General features: G+C 44.2%; 1 protein-coding gene across 2 annotated transcripts in view; it reads right to left on the bottom strand.

The window, feature by feature from the left end:
* CLTC (clathrin heavy chain) overlaps nucleotides 1–26,896 on the bottom strand; it is a 281,360-nt gene that overhangs the window by 72,252 nt on the left and 182,212 nt on the right. For both annotated transcript variants that reach the window (XM_029611533.1, XM_029611534.1), the window contains exons 15-16: nucleotides 19,493–19,618; nucleotides 10,133–10,275 (exon numbers count right to left, since the gene is read on the bottom strand). In XM_029611533.1, coding sequence (XP_029467393.1) covers nucleotides 10,133–10,275; nucleotides 19,493–19,618 — 269 coding nt within the window. The remainder of the gene's footprint in view (nucleotides 1–10,132; nucleotides 10,276–19,492; nucleotides 19,619–26,896) is intronic.

Below are 26,896 nucleotides of genomic sequence, written 5' to 3'. Positions count from 1 at the left end.
TGAAGCTATGCGAGATATCAACATGGCCCCATGATACACTTTCCGTCCCACACTATCTAGGAATTTGTTGTCCTTGATAGGGGGAGTGGAAGAGTGTGGTTTTAGGCGCTTGGCCTTCTTTTGTGCAGACTCAACTACAACAGAGCGATGATCCAGTTGAGGCTTCTGAAATCCTGGTGCTGACTGAACAAGGTATGTGGAGTCAGCTTTCTTATTAACTGGTGACACAGATGAAGGAGATTCCCAGTTTTTCTTTAAAAGATCCAGAAATACCTGGTGAATGGGGATGGAAGCGATGATTTTTAGGGCATCCAGAAATTGGAGCAGTTCCATCATTTGGTGCCTGTCATCGGTTTCAGATTGCAACTGAAAAGGTACAATTTCTGACATCTCCTTTACAAAATTAATAAAGGAGAGATCTTCAGGAGGAGATCGTTTTCTACTCTCTGTAGGAGATGGTGGGGATGGCAAATCTGTATCAGAAGATGTATCATCACCCCAGGTATCATAAGGATCATGTGGGGCTTGCAAACCTGAAGGACCTGGTTGAGGATCCAAAGGCATCGATGGAAATGTGGATGGAATCGGTGCTGCAAGCGGAACTGTAAACGACATCGAGGGCTTCGGGGCTGCCGATGGAATCGGTGCCGGTCTTGGAATCGATGGAGCCGAGGGATAAATCGGTGGAGAGGTATGCGAAGGCACCGATGGGACTACTCCGGACGGGGGAATCCGAAACGGTGTTTCTCCTGCCGATGAGAATCCTGCCGGAGACGATGGTGTAGTCGGTGCTACTGGAATCACCGATGGAAGGGCCCGCATGAGTGCCTCCATACGATTCAGTAGCGGTGCCAGCGCTTCCACTAGAGGCTCGGTGGTCGGTTACCTCCTCGGTGGCGGAGTCGGTGCCGAGGTCGGTGCCTGAGGCGGTGCCAGAATCGGTGCCGGAGACGGTGCCGGTGGAGGCTGGAACCTTTGCATCGCTTTCTCGATGGCCTCCTGGACCAGCCGGTCCAGTTCTGCCCGGAGACCAGGGGTAACGATACCTGGCTCGACGGGAGAGGGAGGCTGAGGCAGAGCCGGAGGGACCACCGTAACCGGTGGGATCACGGCTCCCACACCCCGAGAGGGTGAGGGTTTCCTCGATGCCTGCGAACGAGACGTGGACGGTGCCAGGTCTGACCGAGGCTTTTTTGTCGGTGGCTCGGCCTGTTCAGAGGTCGATGGCTGTGGATCCTCAACGGGCCGAGACTTGTGCCGCCGATGGCGATGCTTGTCCTTCCGATCTCCTCGCCCATCCGGGGAGGGGACAGGAGTCGACGGCCGAGAAGTCATCGGTGGTGGACGGTCACCGGAGGGTTGACGGTGGTGGTGCAACTTCGACGGTGCCGGTTCCGATGACGTTGATGCTATCGATGGTGTTGGGGTGAGTGCATGGAAGAGGAGCCCCATCTTCTCCATCCTGGCTTTACGACCCTTAGGTGTCATTAGGGCACATTTAGTGCAAGTCAGGACATCATGCTCACTTCCCAAACACAGAACACAGACCCTATGGGGGTCTGTGATGGACCTAGTCCGGGTGCAATCCGGACAACGACGGAACCCCGTCGCCATGGCCTAGGGCCAAATTTAGCCGCGGGAACGGTAAGTGCCAACAGGCCTCAAGGGCCAAAATCGACGGCAGTCGATGAAAATCGGCAAAAAACTTACCGGATTCCGCGAAGGTGACAAAAATTTGTCGAAGGGAGACCCCTGAGGGGCAAATTTTCTTCGGAAAGAAAAAACCGAATTCCTGTCAGGAACGTGGTAAGAGAGCTCCTTTCACCGCGTGGCAGTTGCTGCGCGGAAAAAAGAAGACTGGAGGGAGACCCCTGCTGGCTGCAGGGTCAGTGCCTTGCTGGGCATGCCCAGTAGGGGCCAGTCAAAGTTCTGTTTAAACTTTGACAGAAGTTTTCCGTGGTGGGCTCCATCCTCTATGTCACCCATTTGTGAGGACAACCATCCTGCTTGTCCTGTGAGAAATTTAACACCGCAGGAGTGCAAAGGCTTAAACGGGGAGCGCATGAGTCTTGCAAGTACTATGTTTAGGTCCCATTCGGTGACTGGTGGCCGTAGAGGGGGCTTAAGTTGCAGTAGGCCCCTCATAAACCGACTCACAAGGGGTTGCGCTGTAACCGGGGCAGCCCCTACTCCCTTGTGGTATGCTGAGATGGCACTCAGGAGTACCCTCACCGAGGAAGTCTGGAGACCAGAGTCTGAAAGGTGCTAGAGATATTCTAATAGAGACGAAGTGGGGCAGGAAAAGGGGGTCGATATCTTTTTGTATGCACCATACGGTAAACCTATTCCACTTAGAAGAATAAGATTTCCTTGTGGAAGGCTTTCGTGAGGCTACAAGCACTTGAGAGACATCAGTTGAAAGATTGAGCGGTTGCAGGATCAAGCTTTCAACATCAAGGCTGTGAGGGATAGGGTCTGAAGGTTTGGATGGCGTAACATGGCTTGGTTCTGAGTTATGAGAGTGGGTGCTGAACCCAGGCGAATGGGTTCTCTGATCGAGAGGTCGAGAAGTATGGGAAACCATACTTGTCAAGGCCAATACGGGGCTATGAGTATCATTGACCCTTTGTCTTGTGGCTTCACTAGAGTTTTGGCTATCAGCGGTATCGGGGGATACATGTATAGAAGGCCTGTGTTCCAGGGGCAAGCAAAGGCGACCATGGTTAGCTTGTTTTGTTGCCTGTGCAAGAGCAGAATCTGTCCATTTTGTGATTCAGTTCGGCTGCAAAGAGGTCTATTGTTGGTTGACCCCAGCGTTGGAAGATTCTGGTCATTACCACAGGATCCAGAGACCACTAGTGGGGATGGAACTGTCGGCTGAGGCGATCTACTACGTTCTGTATGCCTGCCAGATAAGTGGCCCCCGGAGATACATGGAGTTTATAAGGGCCCAGGCCCAGATCTGCGCAGCTTCTTGGAAGAGAAGAGCCTGTGCCGCCCTGCTTGTTCAAGTACCACATTGCAACTGTGTTGTCTGTTTGTATGAGAACAGTCTTGTGTGAAAGGCAGTCTAACATTTATATGGCATAATTTATAGCTCGAAACTCTAGGAAGTTGATCTCAAATGTTGCTTCGAGTTTCGTCCAAGTACCTTGAGTTTGAAGATTGTTCAAGTGAGCTCCCTAACCCAAGTTGGAGGCATCCGTGGTTAAGGTCACCTGTGTAACTGGTTGTTGGAAGTGTAGACCTGTTATCAAATTGACTGTTTGCCCACCAGAGAAGTGATTGACGTAGCTGGCGGGTTACATAAATATGGGTTGACAGAGGTTGAGTGGCTTGGAGCCATTGAGATTTCAAAGTCCATTGAGTTATTCTCATGGCCAATCTGGCCATAAAAGTGACATGGACCGTGGAAGCCATGTGGCCCAGCAACATTAGGAATTGATGAGCTGAAGCTGTGTGTTTTGTGCGCAGAGACGAAGCTAGCTTGGAGAGCGTCTCTGCGCGCCCATTGGGTAGGAAGGGCCTTTTCCACTGTGGTGTCCAAATCTGCTCCAATGAAAGTCAGGAGGTGAGATGGAGTCAGGTGGGATTTTTGGTAGTTGCTGAGAAATCCCAACAAGTGTAACAGATTGACAGTGAACTTGAGAGCATCGAGAGCTCCTTGCTTGGATTAGCTCTTGATGAGCCAGTCGTCCAGGTAAGGAAAGACGTGTATGCTTTTTTTGTGTAGATGCGGCAGCCACTGCTAGACACTTTGTAAATACACGGGGTGCCAAGGCAAGTCCGAAAGGCAGGACCCGGTACTGAAAGTGTTGATGTCCTACTAGTAAACGCAGGTACTTGCGGTGATGTGGGAATACTGGAATGTGAGCGTAAGCGTCTTGAAGATTAGAGAACAGAGCTAATCTCCTTTTTGCAGAAAGGGGAAGCATGGTGCCCAAGGACACCATCCTGAATTTTTCTTTTTGTAGAAATTTGTTGAGATTGCGGAGGTCTAAGATGGGGCGGAGGCCCCCTGGTTTCTTTGGAATGAGAAAATAGCGGGAGTAGAACCCTCTGCCCTGCTGTGCCCAAGGAACAGGTTCTACAGCCCTGGTGCCCAAGAAGGGTGGACAGATCTGACTCTAGAAGACTTGTGTGATCTTTTTGCATCCACAGAGGATTGGGTGGTGAGTCTGGGGGTACCATGAGTAAATTTAGATGGTATCCCTGGGTTACGATGGATGTAACCCATTTTTCTGTAATACTGTTGAGCCAGTTGGTTATGAAGTGGTGAATTCGACCTCCTACTGGCAAATCTGGATCTGGATTTGTGGAGCAGCTGCTGTTCTCTGGATAGATCTCAAAATCCAGAGGCTTGGCCTGTTTGCAGTGATGGCTGAGGCCTGGATGTTGAGGATGTGCTCTCAGACAGCCTGGTTGGCCTCACGCGAGATATAGATGGGTAGTATCTGCGTGGGCGATAAAATGATTTTCTAGGGTCCCTTCTGGTGGATCTCCTTGCAGAGGAAGGGGCCTCGGTAGTAACTGTAGATAGTTGCCGCAGGGTCTCACTGTGGTCTTTTAGTTGAACCTCTGCGTCTTGTATCTTGTCTCCGAATAGGTTTTCACCGGTACATGGCAAATCAGCAAGTTTGTCTTGGACTTCAGGTCTCAAGTCAGATGCTTTCAGTCAGGCCCACCTCCTGGCACTGATTCCTGTTGCTGACAAGCGAGAAACTGTTTCAAAGGAGTCGTAAGCAGCACGAACCTCATGTTTCTCAGCCTCAAGGCCTTTCTGTAGTATGGCGTTGAGACTATCCTGCTGCTGTTGGGGGGGGAGAGTCTGCTATTCCCTAAACCGGCTTCCAGAGATTCCTTTGATACTGTGTCATGTAAAGTTGGTATGCAGCTATGTGTGACACTAGCATAGACCCTTGAAACATCTTGAGACCCAAAATATCAAGGAATTTTTGGTCTTTGCCAGGAGGTATTGAAGAGTGAGGTCACAGTCTTCTGTACTTCTTCTGTGCAGACTCAACCACCACGGATTGATGGGGTAGTTGTGGCTTTTGGAATCCAGGAATATGTTGCACCAGATAAGTTGCATCTGTCCTCTTATTCACTGGCTGAACAGTTCAAGGATGCTCCCAAAGATGATGCTGGAGATCCACTAGCACTTTGAGGACAGGGATAGCTATAACTTCTTTCGGAGCATCAACAAATTTGAGAACTTCCAATGTTTTGTGGCATGTGTCCTCCTCTGAAATCAGGTCAAAGGGGGATTGTATGACATCTCCCTTACAAAATTAGCGAAGGAGAGATCTTCTGGGGGAGATTTTCTCCTTTCTTCCGGAGGAGATGGCTCTGGATGTCCTCTGTGGATGTGTTGGTGTCAACATCTTCCCATGTGTCAGAAAAGGTCTCTAGTCGAGATCCGGAGGGAAGAAGATTGGTACTGTTGGATGTGTTGGCACAGATGGATTCTTCGATTGCCTCGATGGGAGATGCGGTGGCACCAGTGTGGGTTTCTGCTGCACCGAAGGGATACATGGGCCCCTCTGTCCCAAGAGCCCTGATAGACCAGGCATCAGTTCCGGCATCAGTGGAATCTGTGGTGAAAGGTGACTGGAGTCCGTGCCTTCGTCCTCTGAGGATCCCGGAATGGGAATCAGGACTTTCAGAGACTTTGCGGGTTGGTTTGGCATCGGTGGCCCGGGCTGTGTCGGAAGGGCACCAATGAATGCATCCAGTCTGGTTAGCAATGTTGTAAATATCGATGGCTCCGGTGTCGGTATGGGGGCCGGCATCGATGGCTGTATGTCTCGGAGAGCATCAAGCACTGCCTGGCGGATGAAACCGTCCAGTTCCTCCCTGAAAGCTGGTGTAGATATCACAGCTACAGGGGGAGGCAGATTAGGCACTACTGGCACCTCCACAGGGACTTGTGGGGGCTCAGTACCCAGCACCGATATCAGTGGGGATCGCCTTGGTTTTTTGATTGGGTGGATGTCGATGGAGTCAGCTTGATTTTAAACAGGGTCTCCATCTTGTCGAGGTGAGCCTGCCTACCCTTCGGGGTCATCTGGGCACAACTTGGGCAGTGAGAAACGTTTGATGAGCCGAGGCACAGCACACAGACATCATGTGGGTCGGTAATAGACATGGTACGGGGGCATTCCTGGCTACATTTTCGGAAACCTGTTGCCATGATGGCAGAGGTTGAGGCCCAAAAACGGTCGATGGCCTGACGACACCGAAAGGTAGGGCAGGAACCGACCAGGGACAGAAGTTTACTCACCAAGCAATGGAAAACCCCTATGAGCGAACTTTTTAATGAAATAATCTAAGTTTTTTCCATAAGGAAAATTGTGAGAATTCTCACAGAGCTCCTAACTGCGAGGCAAACTGCAGTGTGGGAAAAAAAAAAGAGAGACTGAAGGGAGACCCCTGTGGCTACAGGGATTATGGCATGCTGGGCATGCTCAGTGTGCCAGTCAAAAGTTCTAGAAACTTTGACAGAAAAGTTTTCCATGATAGGGCTCCGTCCAGTGATGTCACCCAAATGTGAGGACTACCATCCTGCTTGTCCTGGAAGAATGGTCTCTGCTATTACTGGCATCAGTAGCATTGGGTACTTGCCAGGTTCTTGTTGCCTGGTTTGGCCTCTGTTGGAAACAGGATGCTAGGCTTGATGGATCCTTGGTCTGACAATGGCAATTTCTTATGTTCTTATTTAGATGTGAGAGATTAGAAATCCATGTGGAAAGCTGCAAGACGTATTTCTATATGTAATAAAGATCAAGAGCTGCTTTTTAAGTTTTTAGATTGAATGTACTGCACACCCATGTTTTTTGCTAGATTCTGCAATGCAAGTCAGTTATGCTGGAGAGGGTGCAGAATTATTTGAACATTTATATATGTGGTGGGAGTGTAGTGAAAAGCAGACGTTTTGCTTGGAAATTACAAATTATATTTCCAGGATATATAGACAACAGCTAACAGCAAATGTAATTTTGTATTAACTGGGAAAAATGGGCAAACAGATGGGACATGAGATATAATGGGAAACTGGTTGGACATTTGTTGCATGCAGTTCAATTTACGATAGCCTACCAATGAAAATGCTCACTATGGAGACATTGTTAGGACAATAAAGAAGCAGGGGTAGCCATGCTGAAAATGTTGACAATGCGCTTCAGAATAAGATAGACTGATCTTTATAATCAAGTGTAGGGACCATATTGGACCTGGCGAGGCAATGAAATAAGTAGCTGATATACATAGATAGGTAGCATATGTTTGTATAGATAGAATGACAAAAGGTATAACTAGGATGCGATTCAAAAGATGTTTTTGTTATATGTGATTTCTCTGCATTAGAACTCATCCTGTTACAGATAATTTAGGTGAACTGAAGCTGTTGGTGCCTGTTTAAAAACCAAAAAATGTTTAAAAAAAAAAAAGAATCAAACGACTACCCGCCTGGTTTAATAGTGAGGTGAAAGGCAATCAAAAATTGGAAACAGACCCAAATGAGGAAAACAGAGAAGAGCATAAGCACTGGCAAGTTAGATGTAAAAAAAGTAATTAAGCTGGCTAAGAGAATTTGAAGAGAAGCTTGCCATATAGATTAGCACAAGTAACATTTTTCAAGTACATTCAAAGTAAAAAGTCTGTGAGGGGTGTCAGTTGAGCTGCTAGATAACAGAGGTAGAAGGGATGGTCGGGGAAGACAAGGAAATGGCAGGATTCTTTGCCTCTGTCTTTACAAAGGAAGATGGGATAATACCCACACTAAAATTATTTTTTCGATGGTGATGACTGAGTGACTAAACAAAATTACTGTGAAACTGGAAGATGTAATAAACCAAATTGAAAGACTAAACAAATCACTGGCACTGGATAGTATATACTCCAGAGTTCTGAAAGAACTCAAACATGAAATTGCAGACCTATTTCTGGTGATCTGAAAGCTATTTAAAACAGCCACGCTGCCAGAACACCAGAGGGTGGCCAATGTACAGGCAAATTTTTAAAAAGGGTTCTGGGAAACCATAGACTTGTGACCCTATGTTAGTGCCAGGCAAAACGGTAAAAGCTAGTCTTAAAATTACTGACCACATAGACATGGTTTAATGGGGGAGAGTCAATATGGCTTTTGCAAAGGGAAGTCTTGCCTTACCAATTTACTAGACTTTTGGATGGTGTAAATAAAATATACGGATAAAGATGAGCCACTTGATACACGACTGAATTTTTAAAACCTGGCACACACGTGGCCAGGCCGCATGCGCATCTTCAGAGCAGCCTAGCCACGTGCATCTCTCCCTGTATGTACGCAAAAACCAGTTGCAGCCAAAAGGGGCAGGGTGGGGGCCAGCCGGGACAGCACCATTAGGGACTGTCCCACTGAAGCACGCACTGGCTGGCAGCGCACTGCTCCCGAGGGCAAGTAAGTAGCAACAAAAAAAAAAAAAAGATAGAGGTTGGGGAGGAGAGGGGAAGAGGGAGGAAGGATAGTTAGGGGGTTAGGGAACTAGGGAAGGCCTGATTGTATTGCACACACTTAAATATCCCCCCCCCCCCTTGTGCGCACATATCGGATTTTATAACACACGTGCGGTGAGACGCACATGTTATAAAATCGGCATGTCCATGTGCACATGCTGGAAACCGCACACACATGGATGCCCGCATGTACTTTTTAAAATTTACCCCATTGTATGTTTGGATTTTCAGGAGGCATCTGATAAAGTCCCTCATGAGAGACTCCTCAGGAAATTGGAAGGTCCTATTGTGAATTGGTAACTACATAAAAGACAGGAAACAGTAGGACTAAATGGTCAGTTTTTCAAATGGAGAAAGGTACTTCGTACTGTGCCCCACAGTTCTGTACTGGAATCTGTGCTATTTAGCATAGTCATAATGATCTGGAGAAAGGAGTGAGTGAGGTGATCAAATTTGCAGATGCCCAAAAATTGAGTCATTAGAACAGCAGCGATTATTTTATATTTTAAAAATACTTCGATATCGCCACTCACATATCACAGCAATTTCCAATATTAGCTTCCAAAAACTATACGATTTAGAGATTTCAGTTTTTAATTGCAGACAAAATCATTTAAAAAAAAGAAAAGTAATTGGAGATGGAACTTTGAATATTGAGTTAAAACATCCTCTGGGTACATGATTGAGAAGACAGTTTTTCTAGTCTCGTCCTGCTTGCTGATATCCATCTTTTTTATTATAAATCATATTGGGAATCCAAGGTGTTTTCATACATTTCGTCTGAAGCTCTTTTTGGCAACATATTATTCGCTTGAGCTGCCAAGTTGAATTTCTATATTAAGTGAATACTTATGTTCTTACATCTTCCAATTTTTGTACGACTAGGTTTTAATATTATGGTTTTCACACTTCTATTATAGCCGTCTCCCATTTATTTATTTTTTTAAATAAATTTAGCTCCCAGAGGCTACTCTTCAACTGTTCAGACTATAGTCAGTTCTATCAGTGCAACAGAGATGCAATAAATATCAGCCCTGCAAATTCATAGCAATGGGAGTAACTAAGTAAGAAGAGCTTTAGAAGATTGAAATTTCTCCTTGGGGAATTAAATCAGAATAAAAATCTTCATAAATTTAACTAGCAATGAAAGTTTCTTTTTTTTTTTTTTTTTGCTAGTATTGATGCTTTCCATGATCCAGCTCACAAAGAGGTTGATATTCAAAAGATTTACCTGGCTAAAACCTGATTTTAGCCAGATAAATCTGGCCTGTACAAAATTTACTTTCACCCACTTTACCCAGCTAAATTCATGCAGATACAAGAAAGGGCCAGGAACAGGCATTGCCAAGGCAGGCATTTTAAATACAGCTGGTTAGAATATTAATTAAATACTACCCAGCTAATTTATGAGGCCAACTATGTCTTCCCAAATAGCTTTTCTAATCTACCTGCACAATATTTATGCTGGCAGCTTTAGCCAGATAAGTGCTGCTCAATATCCAGATAAAAAGATAACTTTATCCACACTCCAGCCCCAAGGTGAATGAAAGATTTTTCTTCATATCAGCTCTGCTTCTGTGTTACCCATGAATCCCCCTCAAAGACCACCAGCTTGTGCAACACACACACACACCCATACCTATTCCTCTTTTCTACTTCAGCCACAAGCTCATCAGTAGAGAACTGACCCCTCACAACAAGGATCAGGCTTTTTATGACATCTTCGGAACAATCCACATCCAGCAATCCTCCAATCACCACTGGCAAACGGCTGGGATTTACCTTTAGTGGGGGTGAAAAGAAAATATAACAGTGTACTCCTAAAGTGACCACAGATATTAGAAAAAATATTATTTACCTTAACTAGTGGAGCTCTTAAACCCTAACATTATCTAAAACTGCTTTCAAAATTAATCCTGAGCTACAATGAAACTATGTAAACAAGGGGGTCAATCCCATAGCTCAGTGACAGTGCTGCATGCTGCCGTCATGAGGGATAGCTAGGTTCAATTCAGTTCTTGAGACTGAACTCTGCTTTTCAGGCCTGTCAGAGCCTGGGAGGAAGCATTCACAGACCCTGGGCAATAGCTGCTCCAGTCATTGCTCAACAATGCTGGCCACACTCAGGATGACTATGTTCAGAGTTTCAAAAAACACAACACATGGCCCTGGCTAAGGACTGTCACTGCAATGACAGGATTATACTAGAGGTTGGGAAGAGAAGGAAAATTTGAGAAAAAAGAAAGACAGGAGGACATATACTTGTGAATGAAAGCTCACAATATCACTGCCCCACCCAGTAAGAGGCCTACTCAATTCATATGGAAGCCCAAAAGATAAAATTCACTATTTAATCAGCAAACATACACAGGACCCCCCGGTCTCCCACTATTTTGCAGGCAGGGCCACAAAATCCATCCCTTCCTGCAAAATTACTGCAGAAGACAGGGGGCCGAGTTGTATCTGGGAAATAAGCTGTGGGCGGGTCAGCATGCATGCAATAAACTACATTCTCTCCACCAGCAGCTCCCATGCTCTTCAGATCAGGCAACAGGAAGAGGAGAGACATGGTAGAAGTTAAGCAATATCTTCTTCCTCTGCTGCCTGTGGCCAGACTACTGCCTTGAACCACAAGGAAACAGCCCCCTGGTTCAAAGCAGCAGTCAGACCAGGCAACAGAGAAAGATGCTGCCTGACTGCTGTCAATTTTCTTCCTATCTCCTAATCTGAAAACTGGCTAATCCTAGGGGGGTGGGTGGAGGGCTGGCTGGCCAAACAAAAAGTGAAAAAAAAATCTACTTATAAGGCAGAAGCTACTGGCTGCATTTTCCGTTTTTTTTTTTTTTGTTTGTTTTTTTTAAATATACTACAAATTGCATGTTGGTTGCTTAGGACCTTTTGTCAACTTAGGATTTTCAATCTGTAATCTACTAGTTTTAAATGGCTTCAATTACTATAACTAACTGTTTTATTGAGATTATATTCCACTTTTCAGCACAGTATCAGTAAATAAAAGAAACTACTATATGGGCACCACAGATTGCTCAAAATGCAACAGTCTATATTGTTGTGGGTGCATCTAGAACAACACAATCCATATGCTGATGACATTACATTTATCATCAATTTTGTGGCATATAAAGTTTAAAATAGTTAAAAAAGAATTTTGAGTAATGCATGCTGTGGTTACTGTTGCAATTAGAGAACTACTGAAGATTTATACCCCAGTTCGAACATTAAGAACAAGGAAAAATGTATTGGATGTTCCTTTGGTAAAAAAAGCTTTGGTTATGTGAGATACATGAACATACTTCTGCAGTGGCTGGTCCAGAGCTCTGGAATAGCTTACCTAATGAAATTAGATCTAAATGTTGCATAGTCTTAAGAAAAAGGCTAAAGGTTAAGCAGTTGCTCTGGCACTCGACTACATTATGATGTAGTCAAGGAACACTGAATGTATGATTAGTAATTTCTCCATCAGATTTTCCTACCAGTAATAGAGAAATTACTTACCTGATAATTTTGTTTTCCTTAGTGTAGATAGATGGACTCAGGAGCAATGGGTTATGCTCCTCTGCTAGCAGATGGAGAAGGTTTCAAAGCTGATGTCACCTTAGATACATCACCTCTGCAGCAACCTCAGCCATTCAGTATTCTCTTCAAAAGCCATTGTGGACATAGTATTGAAAAACTTGAATACCACTTAACTTGATTAAAACTGGTAACCATAAGTGTTCTCAACCAAACATAAGTGCTAAATCCCAGCAATATTTTAGATGCCCTGATCCAGGGATAGAGAGACTGCTTAGCCGTAAACTCTTGGAATTGCTATTCACCTCACGGGCAATTCCTTGACACCATTCATGGGCAGGATGCTGAGTCCATCTGTCTACACTAAGGAAAACAAAATCATCAGGTAAGTAATTTCTCCATTTCCTAGCGTGTAGCCAGATGGACTCAGGACCAATGGGATGTACAAAAGCTACTCCAAATGGGGCGGGAGGCTGCCTGCGGTCCAGAAAGCACCGCCCTTGCAAAGGCTGCATCTTCTCGGGCTTGGATGTCCAGACGATAGAACCTGGAGAAGGTGTGCAAGGAGGACCCCATCGTTGCTCGGCAGAATTCGATGGGACACAGTAGCTTAGCTTCCTCCCAGGATACTGCCTGGGCCCTAGTGGAATGAGCTTTCACCTGAAAGGGTAATGGCTTTCCTGCCTCTACATAAGCTCCCACGATCACTTCCTTGATCCAGCGAGCTATGGTAGCTCATGAAGCCGCTTCACCTTGTTTCCTTCCACCGTGAAGAACAAGCAATCAGTCTTGTGCACTGGTTCTGAATGTTCCAGATACTGTACTAAAAGCCTACTGACGTTTAAGTGAAATAGGAGGCGGTAGTCTGTGTCCTTGCGTCTATCTAGGGAAGATACGGAAATGGACTGGTTCAGGTGAAATTCCGAGACTACCTTTGACAAGAAGGAGGAACTGTACGAAGCTGTAATGTTCCTGGAGTCAACTGGAGGAACGGCTCCCGACACGACAGCGCCTGTAGCTCAGAGATGCAACAAGCCAAGCACGTTGCCACCAAGAATACAGTCTTCATTGTTAACAGGCATAGAGACAGACTGCACAGCGACCAAAAGGAAGGCCCTGCTAAAAAGTCCAAAACTAGATGGAGGTCCCATAGGGGTCCTGGCCACTTTAAGGGTGGTTGGAGGTTTTTAATCCCTTTTTGGAAACGGGCCAAGTCCGAATGTGTTACAGGCGGGCTCCATTCACCTCACCTCTGAAACAGGAGAGAGACACCACCTGGATCTTCCAGGAGGAGTTGAGGAGCACCCCTTTGATCAGGCCATCCAGTAAGTTCCAGAATCATGGGGGTCTTGGTTGTCCAAGGGTGCACCCCACTTCAAATATTCTCCAGATCTGCATGTACGCCAAGGATGTTGAGAACTGCGCACAGAGCAAGGTAGCAATTGCTGCCGAATATCCACACTTTGTCAAGCGATCCCTCTTGAGGGCTAGACCGTAAGACAAAACAGAGTTGGGTCCTCGTGAAGGACTGGAGCTTGTTGGAGAAGGTCTCTGCGGAGGGAGGCGTAGGGAGCTCTCCACCAGAAGCCTCTGCATTTCTGCATACCACTAGCGTCTGGGCCAATCAAGATAATCCTCTGTGGCATTTGATCTCGCGAATGACCTTACCCAGCAGAGGCCACAGGGCGAGGCAGACAGTCCTGGACAAGGGTGTCGATCCCTTGGGAGCGCCGATTTCTTCCATGACTGAAGAATTGGGGGGATGACCTTCGCATTGTGAGATATGGCTAGGTCAATGGATGAGAGGCCCCAGTGATCTACCAGGGGTTGGAAGGCTCTGACAACAATGCCCATTTTCCTGGGTCCAGAATCTCCCTACTGAGAAATTCTGCTCTGACTGTCTTTTCCCATGATGTGGGAGGCAGAGATCCCTTGTAGATTTAACTCTGCCCACTCCATAAGGGGGTCCATTTCCAGAGACACTTGGCGGCTTTTGGTTCCTCCCTGGAAGTTGCTGTAGACTACTATTGCTGCGTTGTCCGACATCACACAGATCGCCTGGCCCTGGAGTCTGTGGCTGAATTGTAGGCACACTAATCTGACAGTTCAGGCTTCCAGGCGGTTTATGTTCCAGTACGCCTCTTCCTTAGTCCATTGCCCCTGGGGTGTCAGATTCTGACAGCGAGATCCCCAACCTCAGAGGCTCGTATCTGTCATGAGAACTAGCCAGTTTTGTGGTGACAGGCTTACACCCTTGCTTAGGTGAACTTCCTGTAGCCACCATTGGAGCCGAAAACATACTTCCATCGGTAGGTAGAGGGCTCTAACGTGACAGCAACAAGCGTTGGAGTGGCTGCATGTGAGCCCTCGCCCACGGTACTACCTCCAGGTTTAACACCATCAGGCTGAGGACCTGAAAATAGTTCCTCATTCTGGGGTTCATTGTGTTTGTCAACCGACGAGCTTGGCACAATAGCTTCCTGTTCTTCAGAGGAGAGAGGAGGACTTTGTCCTGCTTGGTGTCGAACCGGGCTCTCAGGTACTTTAAGGACTGGGAGGGCTTGAGGCTGCTCTTGTCCATGTTCATGACCTAACCAAGTTCCTGAAGCAGGGACATGACCCTGCTAGTCACCTAGAGGCTCTCTTCCACTGACTTAGACAACTGGCTGATCCAGGCAAAGTAAGGGTGCACCATAAGAACATGCCATAATGGATCAGACCAAGGGTCCATCAAGCCCAGCATCCTGTTTCCAACAGTGGCCAATCCAGGCCATAAGAACCTGGCAAGTACCCAAAAACTAAGTCTATTCCATGTTACCGTTGCTAGTAATAGCAGTGGCTATTTTCTAAGTCAACTTAATTAATAGCAGGTAATGGACTTCTCCTCCAAGAACTTATCCAATCCTTTTTTAAACAGCTATACTAACTGCACTAACCACATCCTCTGGCAACAAATTCCAGAGTTTAATTGTGCATTGAGTAAAAAAGAACTTTCTCGGATTAGTTTTAAATGTGCCACATGCTAACTTCATGGAGTGCCCCCTAGTCTTTCTACTATCCGAAAGAGTAAATAACTGATTCACATCTACCCGTTCTAGACCTTTCATGATTTTAAACACCTCTATCATATCCCCCCTCAGCCGTCTCTTCTCCAAGCTGAAAAGTCCTAACCTTTTTAGTCTTTCCTCATAGGGGAGCTGTTCCATTCCCCTTATTTTGGTAGCCCTTTCTCTGTACCTTCTCCATCGCAATTATATCTTTTTTGAGATGCGGCGACCAGAATTGTACACAATATTCAAGGTGCGGTCTCACCATGGAGAGATAGAGGCATTATAACATTTTCCGTTTTACTCACTATTCCCTTTCTAATAATTCCCAACATTGTTTGCTTTTTTGACTGCCGCAGCACACTGAACCGACGATTTCAATGTGTTATCCATTATGACGCCTAGATCCCACTGCTGCCACCAATCCAGGCTATGGGTTAACCCACAGGAGCCCTTTTGTCAGGGCTGACTGGTAGCACCACAGGTTCTAGACCAGGCTGAAATGTTTCCTCAGCTACATATGACTTTAAACGGGACACACGTGGTAAAAAAAAAAAAAAGAAGCTCCTCTGTGCCGCTGCCATGACCACCATAACTTTGGAGAATGTTCTGGAGGTGGTTGCCAGGAATATGAAGGTAGACTTCCAAGAGGTCCAGGGAGGCTAAGAACTCTCCGGATTGTACAGCCATGACAGAGCGGAGAGGTTCCGCGTGGAAGTGGAATACCCACAGATGACTACTGACGCTCTTGAGATCCAGGATGGGGCAAAATGAACACTCCTTCTTGGTACCATGAAATAGATGGAATAATGCCCCATATTTTCCTGGGGATGTAGGTACCGGAGTTATAGCCTTCAAACTGAGGGATCTTATCCACAGATTCCACTGCCAGTTTCTTGTGCTGCAAAATTCCAGAGTGTATCCTTCTCTTATTATGTCCATTACACATTTGTCCAATGTGATCTTGACCCACCACTGATAAATGAGGGATAGTCTGCCTCAGTACTGGAAAGCAAGAAGCTTTCTGTAGGGAGATCAGACTGGACCAAGGAATCTGGAACCTCTCCATGTCGTCTGGGTCCCTGCCAGGGATACCTTTGGTGAGGCGAGGCATGCCTTGAGGTCTGTAGATAGCAGTGGGAGAGGGATTTTTTTTTTTTCTTGTTGCGGGTCTGTCCAGACAGGGGCCAATGAAGTAGCAGGCTGCGCCTGTACGATGGTTTTCATGGCCCTGGAAAAATAATTCCATCCCAGCAAAGTCAGCAGGATCCCTGTCTAGCCCAGGAGTACTGGGGTAGGTGCCGCTAATTTCCTCTCACAGATGGCCCAGTCCTGTGGTACAAGGATCCAGGGTGCTTCCAGCTAAGGCTGTGGCTAATCCATCATCTGAATGCGAGGAGCCAGGCTTATCAAGGTCCAAGGAAGCCAACTCTCCCTTGGGCTTCCTCACAATGCTGACAGGTTGAAATTTAGGTCAGGTAGAGAAGCCTTAAAATGAAAAGCAGCACAAAGAGCAAGACACTTAGGATTCTTGGTTGCCGGCGCCATTGACAAAGGCAACTGTGCACTCCAATCAGCTTGTGCTTAAAAAATAAAAAAATCTGCGCACAAATTTAGAGCACCTAGATGGGGCTTGGTGAGGCATGTGCTCGGGCAATGTGCTCAGCTTTTCCTGTATGCATTTATGATGCTGTGTGCTTAAGTACTCATTGACATAATGCACACATCGCTTTTCAGAGTGGTGTGTGTAAGAATGCGCTGACATCACGCACACAATGCAAGCGGTCAGAATTGTGTGCATAAGTACGTGCTGACATTATGCACACAGCCAACATACTGCACATACCGGCATACTTTATGGGGCCATACAGCAACGCGAGCAAGATGGTGCTGATGAGGCCGACTACAAGAGTTCCTAAAGCGGGGCCTAGCCCGAGGGCTGCTCAACCCGCTCGGAGGCCCAATTCCCCTTAATCTCCGCTGGAGCAGGACCACCACCAACACAGATAAGGTCGTGGCTGACTGGGAAGGGTCGGGCTTGGAGAAGTTCTGAGAGTCCAGCCCTCCCTGGGCTTCTTCACAGTGTTGACACAGGAAGGATCCTGGGTCAAACCATGCAGCTCTAATATGGCAGGCAGCACAAAGACAGTATCACTTGTGCTACTTTGCTGCCAGAGCCTTAGTTGTCTCGTGCATTCGGCCGGCAAGCATTTGGATTCGAGCGTGCACAGATCCATCCCGAAGCATGTACATATAAGCGCCCTTATGCACAAACGTATGCCTCCGGCTGTGTGCGAGCATATGCACATTGGTGCACATACACGCACGTTAGGCACACAGCACAAGCCTGAAATGGGGCCTAGCCCATCAGGAGGCTGCTCGACTCGATCGGAAACCCCCTTCCCTTGCCCTAAACAGGATCAGGTACATCATCGGTATGGTGTGCCAAGCAAGGAGACCAGAAGACAGACTTACCAAAGCCCTTCCACGTCTCTGAATCTGAGTTCTTTGCTACTTACCTGGTCTCAGCGCTTACCGGCTGAGTACAGAGACTGTCTCCGGCTGTGGGGGGGGGGGGGGGGGGGGGGGGGGGGGGGGAAGAGGGCTTTGGCAGTCACCGCTGCGCTTGGCTTCCTGAACCCACTGCCTTGCAACTGCTTCAAGCAGCAAAGTCCATGCCAGGAACTGGCTACCGGACCAAGGCACACCTCGGAGGGATCTCGGAAATCGCATCAGTAATTCTCAACTAGGGGAGGGACCTTTAGGTATCACAGCAGGAGAGCGAGGCTCGAGCTTTCTCCAATTTAAAGGTAAATCTTCTAATTAGTACTGCAGTCCCACTAAACCACCAATGCTGGTGTAGGAATAGCATGTCCACATCTGCTAGAAGACAGAGATACTGAATGATTGAGGTCACTGCACGGGTGTATCTAAGGTGACATCAACTTTGAAACCTGACTTCATCTCCATCTGCTATCAGGGGAGCACGTAACACATTAGGAAATACTCTATTTTGTTTTTAAGTATCTAATTCATTAGATCATGGGATGATGCTAAGACATGATTAGGGATTTTCCATCAGTGACTCACCAATTTTTGCTTTTTATCTGAGATCCTAATACAGCAGATTAGAGTTTTTCCTAAAAGGAGCAGGTATGATTGTAATATGCTGGCTTGTGTGTGTGTACTGAATTTTTTTTTTTTAGTCTCGATGTTATCAACTTTTTGTATTTTAATGTTTTGGTTTTATATGTAGTAGCGATGAATATTTCTTATGTACTTGATAGGTGATGTATAAATCCAACTAATTCAATAACTGTTGAAGGCTGCAAAGAATTTAAAGCTCAACCTACAGGGGAAAAAAACCTAGGTAGTGTGTTTTGGTTTTTTTTTAATTAGGTACAAGGATACTGTGAAGGAAGAAGGGAGAAGAGAGAATGAGTGAGGGATGTGGGAGAGGGAAGGAATGAGGAGATCAGAGGAAGTGAGTGAGGAGATCAGAGAGATTATGGGGGGGAGGGGGGGATTGGAGGAGACAGCATGAGGATTATCTGAGGGGCATGCAGGGAGAGAGACCATGAGTGAGGGATGTGGGAGGAGTGGAGTAAAGGGAGTGAGGGGATGCAGCATGCTAGTGTAGTGGTGGCCAACTTCAGACCTCAAGAGCCATAATCAGGCCTGGCTTTCAGGATATCCACAATGAATACGTATGTGGTAGATTTGCATATAATGGAGGTAGTGGATATTCTGAAAACAAAGTCTGTTTGTGGTTCTCAAGAACCAGAGTTAGCTACCCCTGGGTGAGAGGTTCAGAGGTGCTGTCAGTTATCAGTAAGGGAATGGAAGGGGCTATGATCTGATCAAGATTAGAGGGCTGTGTTGAAGAGAGACAGTGAAGGAGAAGAATGGAGGTGGTGTGAGGCACAAGTGAGAGAATCAATGTTTTTGGGGGAGCGCTGTGAGTGGATCATTCCTCTCCTGACCTTAGATACCTCTCCCCAGATCTCCTCTTTCTCTCCCCACTCCCTCCCTTATCCTTCTAACCCTGCTACTTGAGATTTCTTCTTTTCCCATCTCTAGATCCCTTCCCCTTCAGTACCAATCACTTTTTTCTAACAAAAACAAAAAAAAAAAACTGGTCACTTTTACACTTTATAAAAATAGACATTAAACTGCAAATATATGCAAATCATGCAGATTTGCCACATAAGTGCCACAGAATTTGCCAACTCTTGCCACAGAATCTTAAAAGAATTGCCACAGAAAACTAAGAACTCTGATTTTATTTAACCCAACATGCTGGAACTTAATAAGATGCAATAAAAATGGAATATGAATTTTCTATCAAATTCTATTTCATATGATAAGTCTAACAGATTTCTCCATATGTATATTATTTCAGAATGCCAGTTTACACTCACCTTCTGCACATAAATTTCAATGTATTTCTGAAGATTATTTCTGTATAAATAGAGCACCAGATCATGGACAAAGTCAAAGCGATCACACACAATAATTAACGGCAGCTGGTCCGTGAGCTTAGCTTCCTGCAACAGGGAGAAAATAAAATACAAATAAAATACAATTTGTTACAGCAACAGACTCAGGCCTTGGAAATTTACCAAAATGTATCTTAAGTGGTCAACAAAAAATGTTTTGCAGAAACACCATTTCAAAGTATCGTGAAGAGTAGAATTTTGAGTTGGACCTGTGGTTCGGGCTGTAATGTAAGATTGATTTGAGTCACTTGTCTGTCAGGGCTAGGTGCACTGCTTAGGCAATACATTTGACCTTGGGCAGGGAGAGGAAGGCAACAGCTGCTCTTGTGGAAGCCCCACACAGCCACAAGTAGTGCGCTAAGTGATCATCCTGGGAGATGTCTTTTCACAGCTGTTGGGGTTCGTGAAGGTTCCTGATACCATCTGAGGTGGGGGGGCAGGGGGGAGTGTACAAATTCTTTAGCATTTAAATATGCAAAATTAGACAAACTACCAGAGATTTAACTGAACATATCACAATATGAAATGAAACAGTACAATTTAAGCCTGAATATGCAAACTAGATGGTTCAGGCCTGCACCAGTTAAGAATGTGGCTGTATATATGCAGTCCTGTCAAATACTTCAGTGACTTATTGACCCTTATCACTGTCACAAAACAATTCACCCCAACACAAGACAATTGTTACAAACCTAAAACAGCATTTAAACATTTCTAAACGGCACATAGTTCAGTGTGCAAGATTAGCATTTTGGGATTATGGCATGTAGGAAAAATATGGACAGAGATGCCATCACTACTAAATCAGGAGTACTAACAGGTATCCTGAAATAGTCAATTTGCCAGTTGCATAGCTCTGACTCATTTAGGGTCTAATTCCTATGTTTCTTCTTCCTCCCCCTTTCCTGACACATATGTTCAATGCTTGCTATACTACCATATGGGGTTTTTTTTTAACCACATCCTCTAACAAGTTTCTCAGAGCCCCAGCTTTAGTTATGTCTCCTATAAGTCATACCTTACATGCATCAGTGATGCTTGCCTGGGGTTCATATAAAAAAAAACAAAACAAAGAAAAGCACAATGGCACTCTAATTTACTTTAATGGAGGGAATAAGCAAGCAGGAAACGCTTTCAATAGTTTTCAAAAACCTATACATCCTGAGGAATTCAATACCAGAATGGAAAGAAGGGATCTGAATGATAGGGTAGTTAACCACTGAATCTTCAAAACGCCCTGATAAAGCTGCAAAGCTAGGAAACTTAATAGAATTATTAAAGTCAATCAAAAACAATTAAAAGAAAGGCCACTGTTTCCTGTCTCTCTGGACTAGAAACTAAGAAGACTGCCTTTATTTTCTTAAACACAGATAGTGAGCGGAGTAGCAGCCTAGTGGTCAGCGAAGCAGGCTAATAACCAGAGAAGTCAGGGTTCAAGTCCCACTACTGCTCCTTGAGACCTTGGACAAGTCACTTCACCTTCCATTGCCTCAGGTACAAACTTAGGGCCTGATTTACTAAGCCTTCTTCCCCACAGACACAGAATGGGAGAAAAGGTTTAGTAAGTCAGGCCCTTAGATTTTGAGCCCTCTGGGGACTGAGAAATACCTAGAAGTATCTCTCCTTGAGCTACAATGAAAAGGCGAGCTAAATACCCACCAAAAATAAATAAGATTTCAGGGAATTTTGCTTTCTCTTATGCAGTGCTTTCTTCCTGGGACTTCCACTGAGGAAGAAAACGTGCAAAACAGTATCAGAAACAAAGTACACTGAGAATAGCTTACAACTAGACATCCCAGGAGATAATTCTATAGACACTAACACCAACGGAAAGGTGAAGAAACCTGTTCCAGAAAGAATCACTTTGTATATGTCCTGCACAGAGAAGGAACAGCACAAAAAGCAGAAGAGACAACTGCTTCTTTAAGGACCATTAAAGAAACAGCAAGAGATCTACATCACAATCTAATGAATAGGTACAAATACAAACACGTGACACGTACATTGCTAAATTATGGCAGTCTGCTAGATGTATTTGACAGTTACACAGCACTAGGATAACTCAAGCTACCAAATACTTCTAGATAAGGAACTTTAAATTTTCCATTAAAGAAATTCAAACAAATTTGTTACTAAAAAACTAGAACAAAATTTAACTAAATATGTCCATCCTCGTTCACAATAAAGGTTCCTCTGGAATTTACTTTCAAGAAGTCGTTTTCTGCCTACGGACTAATTCAGGAAAAAGAACATGCAAGGCTTATTTTAATCATACACATACACAACATATGAGGATTAATACACGACTTAACGTCTCATCCGTTTATACTAGTTTTCCTTACCCTAAGAAATTGGTATCAGACTGTGTGCTCAATCACTTAGGCTCTTGCCCTATACAGGGCTACAACCACTTTCATGATGGCACTGGCACTAGAATTTTACTTCATTTACCAATTTCCAAAAAATAATGCTTTTTGTTATATTTTAATCAACTATCTTTTTTTAGTCATTTTAAATGTTACTTATCTTGCCATTTTCATGACAACCTCTCCACACCGTTGCGTGAACTTATCCCGTGAACCTCCAAATCACCTGCCTTGCAGGCAGTGCTATTAACCAATGATTTTGTGACTGTTAAAACTCCAACCTCCCGACATTGCAATGTTTCGGCGGCACAGCTCGCCTGCTTCAGGGGATTCCTCCTAATAAAAAATGTGAAATGCCATTTTCATTAATATACTGTTCCCATTTACAAACTATTCTTTTTAAACATTATTTCTATGTTAAACATAAGACGCTCAACACAACGGGACTTACTCGTTTTTACTGTCCGCTCCCGGTTCCTTCCCCACAGCACAAAACTTTCGGCGCAAATGTGCTCAATGTGTGTGCATCACCACTTCCTGGTTTTTAAACCTCCCCCTAGCTTCAGCGTCTCACCAATCAGAAGAAACTTTCAAAGATCCAGCCAATCTCTCACTATCGGCGCACTAGCGCTCAAAGAAGCTCATCAAAAACTTCCTGGTGTTTAAACTTCCTTCCTACCCTCAAATTACTACCAATCACAAGAGCCTATCTGCGGTTCATACTGCCTACATGAACACTGACCAGTCTACCTCTTTATTTCAGCCGGTAGGCTCCGTGATCCGCAATTTAAAAATCGGCTTAAATAAAGAGGTAGACTGGTCAGTGTTCATGTAGGCAGTATGAACCGCAGATAGGCTCTTTTGATTGGTAGTAATTTGAGGGTAGGAAGGAAGTTTAAACACCAGGAAGTTTTTGATGAGCTTCTTTGAGCGCTAGTGCGCCGATAGTGAGAGATTGGCTGGATCTTTGAAAGTTTCTTCTGATTGGTGAGACGCTGAAGCTAGGGGGAGGTTTAAAAACCAGGAAGTGGTGATGCACACACATTGAGCGCATTTGCGCCGAAAGTTTTGTGCTGTGGGGAAGGAACCGGGAGCGGACAGTAAAAACGAGTAAGTCCCGTTGTGTTGAGCGTCTTATGTTTAACATAGAAATAATGTTTAAAAAGAATAGTTTGTAAATGGGAACAGTATATTAATGAAAATGGCATTTCACATTTTTTATTAGGAGGAATCCCCTGAAGCAGGCGAGATGTGCCGCCGAAACATTGCAATGTCGGGAGGTTGGAGTTTTAACAGTCACAAAATCATTGGTTAATAGCACTGCCTGCAAGGCAGGTGATTTGGAGGTTCACGGGATAAGTTCACGCAACGGTGTGGAGAGGTTGTCATGAAAATGGCAAGATAAGTAACATTTAAAATGACTAAAAAAAGATAGTTGATTAAAATATAACAAAAAGCATTATTTTTTGGAAATTGGTAAATGAAGTAAAATTCTAGTGCCAGTGCCATCATGAAAGTGGTTGTAGCCCTGTATAGGGCAAGAGCCTAAGTGATTGAGCACACAGTCTGATACCAATTTCTTAGGGTAAGGAAAACTAGTATAAACGGATGAGACGTTAAGTAGTGTATTAATCCTCATATGTTCTGTATGTGTATGATTATATTGAGTGAGGATAATAGCCCTTTAATTTTGAATTAGTTAGGCTTATTTTAATGACACCAGTTGACCAACCAATTTGAGAATTACAAAGGCATAAAAACCTCTGCTTTGCTTGATATATCACAAATGCTTGTGTTGGAATTTCTTAAAGAATAGAGTCTCTCTGGGTTGGCCTCATGGCTCAGGCAGCAGAGCAGCATGTGGCAGCCTAGCAAGGTGAATTAGTTCTTACCTGATAATTTCCTTTCCTTGAGTCCACCCAGACCAGTCCAGAAAAATGATCCTCACACACTCATCAGCAGATGGAAACAAACAGGCTCAGTGGCGTCACACCTTATATGCATCTTTGCTGATCTCAGCCTGCCAGTATTATCTGCAACAAGCTTACTATGGGCAACTTCAATGTAAAACATTTTTTTAAATAACCAGAGGACTTCTAAAAAGAAATAAGGTAACTAGGAAGCAGAAAGATACAATATAATTTAGCAAAATGCTACGTGCTTTGAAGAAGAAACTGCAGAACTACCTACTGTCTCAGACTGAAAAGTTACACAAGTTTGGCAGCTCAAGGACCATTCTGGACTGGTCTGACTGGACTCAAGGAAAGGAAATCAGGTAAGAACATTTTGCCTTTCTATTCATCCAGTCAGGCCAGCCCAGACAAATGGGTTGTCCCAAAACTACTCCTGAATAAGAACAAGGGTCCATCAAGCCTAGTATCCTATTTCAAACAGTGGCCAATCCAGGTCACAAGTACTTCTTGGGATCCTGCTAAGTAGTAATAAGCAGTAGATATCTGCAACTCCACCTAATGGCTTATGGAGTATTCCTCCAGAAACTTGTTCAAACCGTTTTTAAGAGCAGCTACACTAACAGCTTTCACCATATCCTCTGGCAACGAATTCCAGAACTTAATTATGCATTGAGTAGAAACATTTTCTCTTATTAGTTTTAAATGTATTATCTAGTAACTTAATTTTGTCCCCTCTAGTCTTTGTACTTTTTGAAAGAGTAAACTGATTAACATTTTTTCATTCCATTCCACTCATTTTATAAACCTCTATCATATCTATCCCCCTTCTCAGCAGTCTCTTCTCCAAGCTGAAGAATCCTAATCTAATTAGCCTTTCTTCATAGGGGACTCACTTCATCACCTTCATTTTCGTTTCAATATATTGTCAACGATGACACCTAGATCCTTTTTCTGAATGGTGACTCCTAATATGGAACCTTGCCATTGTATAGCTATAATTTGGGTTATTCTTCCCTAAGTGCATCACTTTGTACTTGCCCACATTTCATTTTCCATTTGAATGCCCAGTCTCCTAGTTTTGCAAGGTCCTATTTGTAATTTCTCACAATCCTTTTGTGATTTAACAACTTTGAGTAATTTTGTTTCGTCTGCAAATTTGAACACATCTGTTCCCATTTCCAAGCCATTTACAAATATATTAAAAAGCAGTGGTCCCATAACAGATCCCTGGGGCACTCCACTATTCACCTTTCTCCATTAGGAAAATTTACCATTTAGCCCTACTCTGTTTTCTATCTTTTAACCAGTTGGCAATCCACAACAGGACACTGCCCCCTATCCCATGACTTTTTAATTTCCTAAAAAGGTCTCGAGGGATTTTGTCAAATGCTTTCTAGAATCCAGATACACTATATCAACTGGCTCATTTTTATCCACATTTATGACCTAAAAAACAAATGCAGCAAACTGGTGAGGCAAGACTTCCCTTGGTTAAATCAATGTCTTTGTCCCATTAAACTATGCCTATCTATATGTTCAGCAATTTTGTGCTTTAAGATTGTGCCAGACAAAATAGTAGAAACTGATGTCAGACTCACTGGTCTGTAGTTTCCTATATCACCCCTTGATCTTTTTAAAAATTGGCATTACACTGACACCCTCTAGGTACCATAGACTATGTTAACGGTAATTTACAAATTTCGAATAGCAGATCTGCAATTTCATCTCTCAGTTCTTTCGGCACTCTGGGATGTATACCATCTGGTCAAGGTGTTTGTTACTCTTTAGTTTGTCAATTTGCTCTAGTACATCTTCGAGGTTGACAGATTTGTTTCATTTCCTCTGAATCATCACCTTTGAATCTCATTTCTGGCATGGGTATCTTACATCTTCCTCAGTGAATACCAAAGCAAAGAATTCATTTAGTCTCTCTATGGCTTTGTCATCCCTAAGCACCCCTCCCCTTGATCATCTAATGGTCCAAATGACTCCCTCACAGGCTTTTTACCTCAATTGTACCTGAAAAAGTTAGGAGTTTTTCCTTCCACAGCAAGCTTGTTTTCAAATTCTCTCCAACTTCCTTATCAATGTTTTGCATCTAATTTGCCAGTGCTTTTCCTGTTTTCTTCATTCGGATCCCTTTTCCATTTCTTGAAAGATGTTCTTTTGGCTATTATAGCCTCGCTCACCTCACCTTTTAACCACGCCGGTAGTCATTTAGACTTCTACTTTTTCTAATACGTGGAATATATCTGGTCTGGACTTCCAAGATGGTATTTTTAAATATCCTTGTCTGATATAAACTCAATCTTTGCAGTTGCTCCTTTCAGATTTTTCCTAATCATTTTCATTTTATCAGTCACCTTTTTGAAAGTGAAATGCTGTCACAGTATATTTCTTTAATGCCCACCCTCCAGTTATTAAATCAAATTGGAACATGTTGTGATCACTATTGCCAAGTGGCTCCAACACTTCTCTTGCACCAATTCCTGTGTTCCACTAAGGACTAGGTCTAAAATAGTTTCCCCTCTTGTTGGTTTTTGTACCAGTTGTTCCATGAAGCAGTCATTTATTTCATCTAGGAACTTTACCTCTGGAATGTCCTGTGACATTCACCCAGTCAATACTAGGGTAACTGAAATCACCATTAATGTGCTGCTGATTTTGTTAGCTTCCCTAATTTCTTTTAGCATTTCATTGTCTGTCTGTTCATTCTGGCCAGGTGGATGGTAATACACCCCAACTGCTATTTTATTCCTCTTTTCACCTGGAATTTCTATCCTTAAAGATTCAAACACTGCATTTTGTTTCCTGAATAACTTATCCTGTTTGACTCAATGCCCTCTTTAATATATAGTGCCACTCTTCCACCAATTTGATCCTATCATTTCTATATAATTTTTACCCTGGTATTACAGTGTCCCATTGGTTATCCTCCTTCCTCCAGGTCTCTGAGATGCCAATTATATTTACCTCTTCATCCAATGCTATACATGCTAACTCTCTCATCTTATATTTTAGACTTCTAGATATTTCAAAGTATATTT

Source organism: Rhinatrema bivittatum, chromosome 8 (assembly GCF_901001135.1).
Source record: "Rhinatrema bivittatum chromosome 8, aRhiBiv1.1, whole genome shotgun sequence".
NCBI classification, from domain to species: Eukaryota; Metazoa; Chordata; class Amphibia; order Gymnophiona; family Rhinatrematidae; genus Rhinatrema; species Rhinatrema bivittatum.
This window is presented reverse-complemented; position numbering and strand designations above follow the sequence as displayed.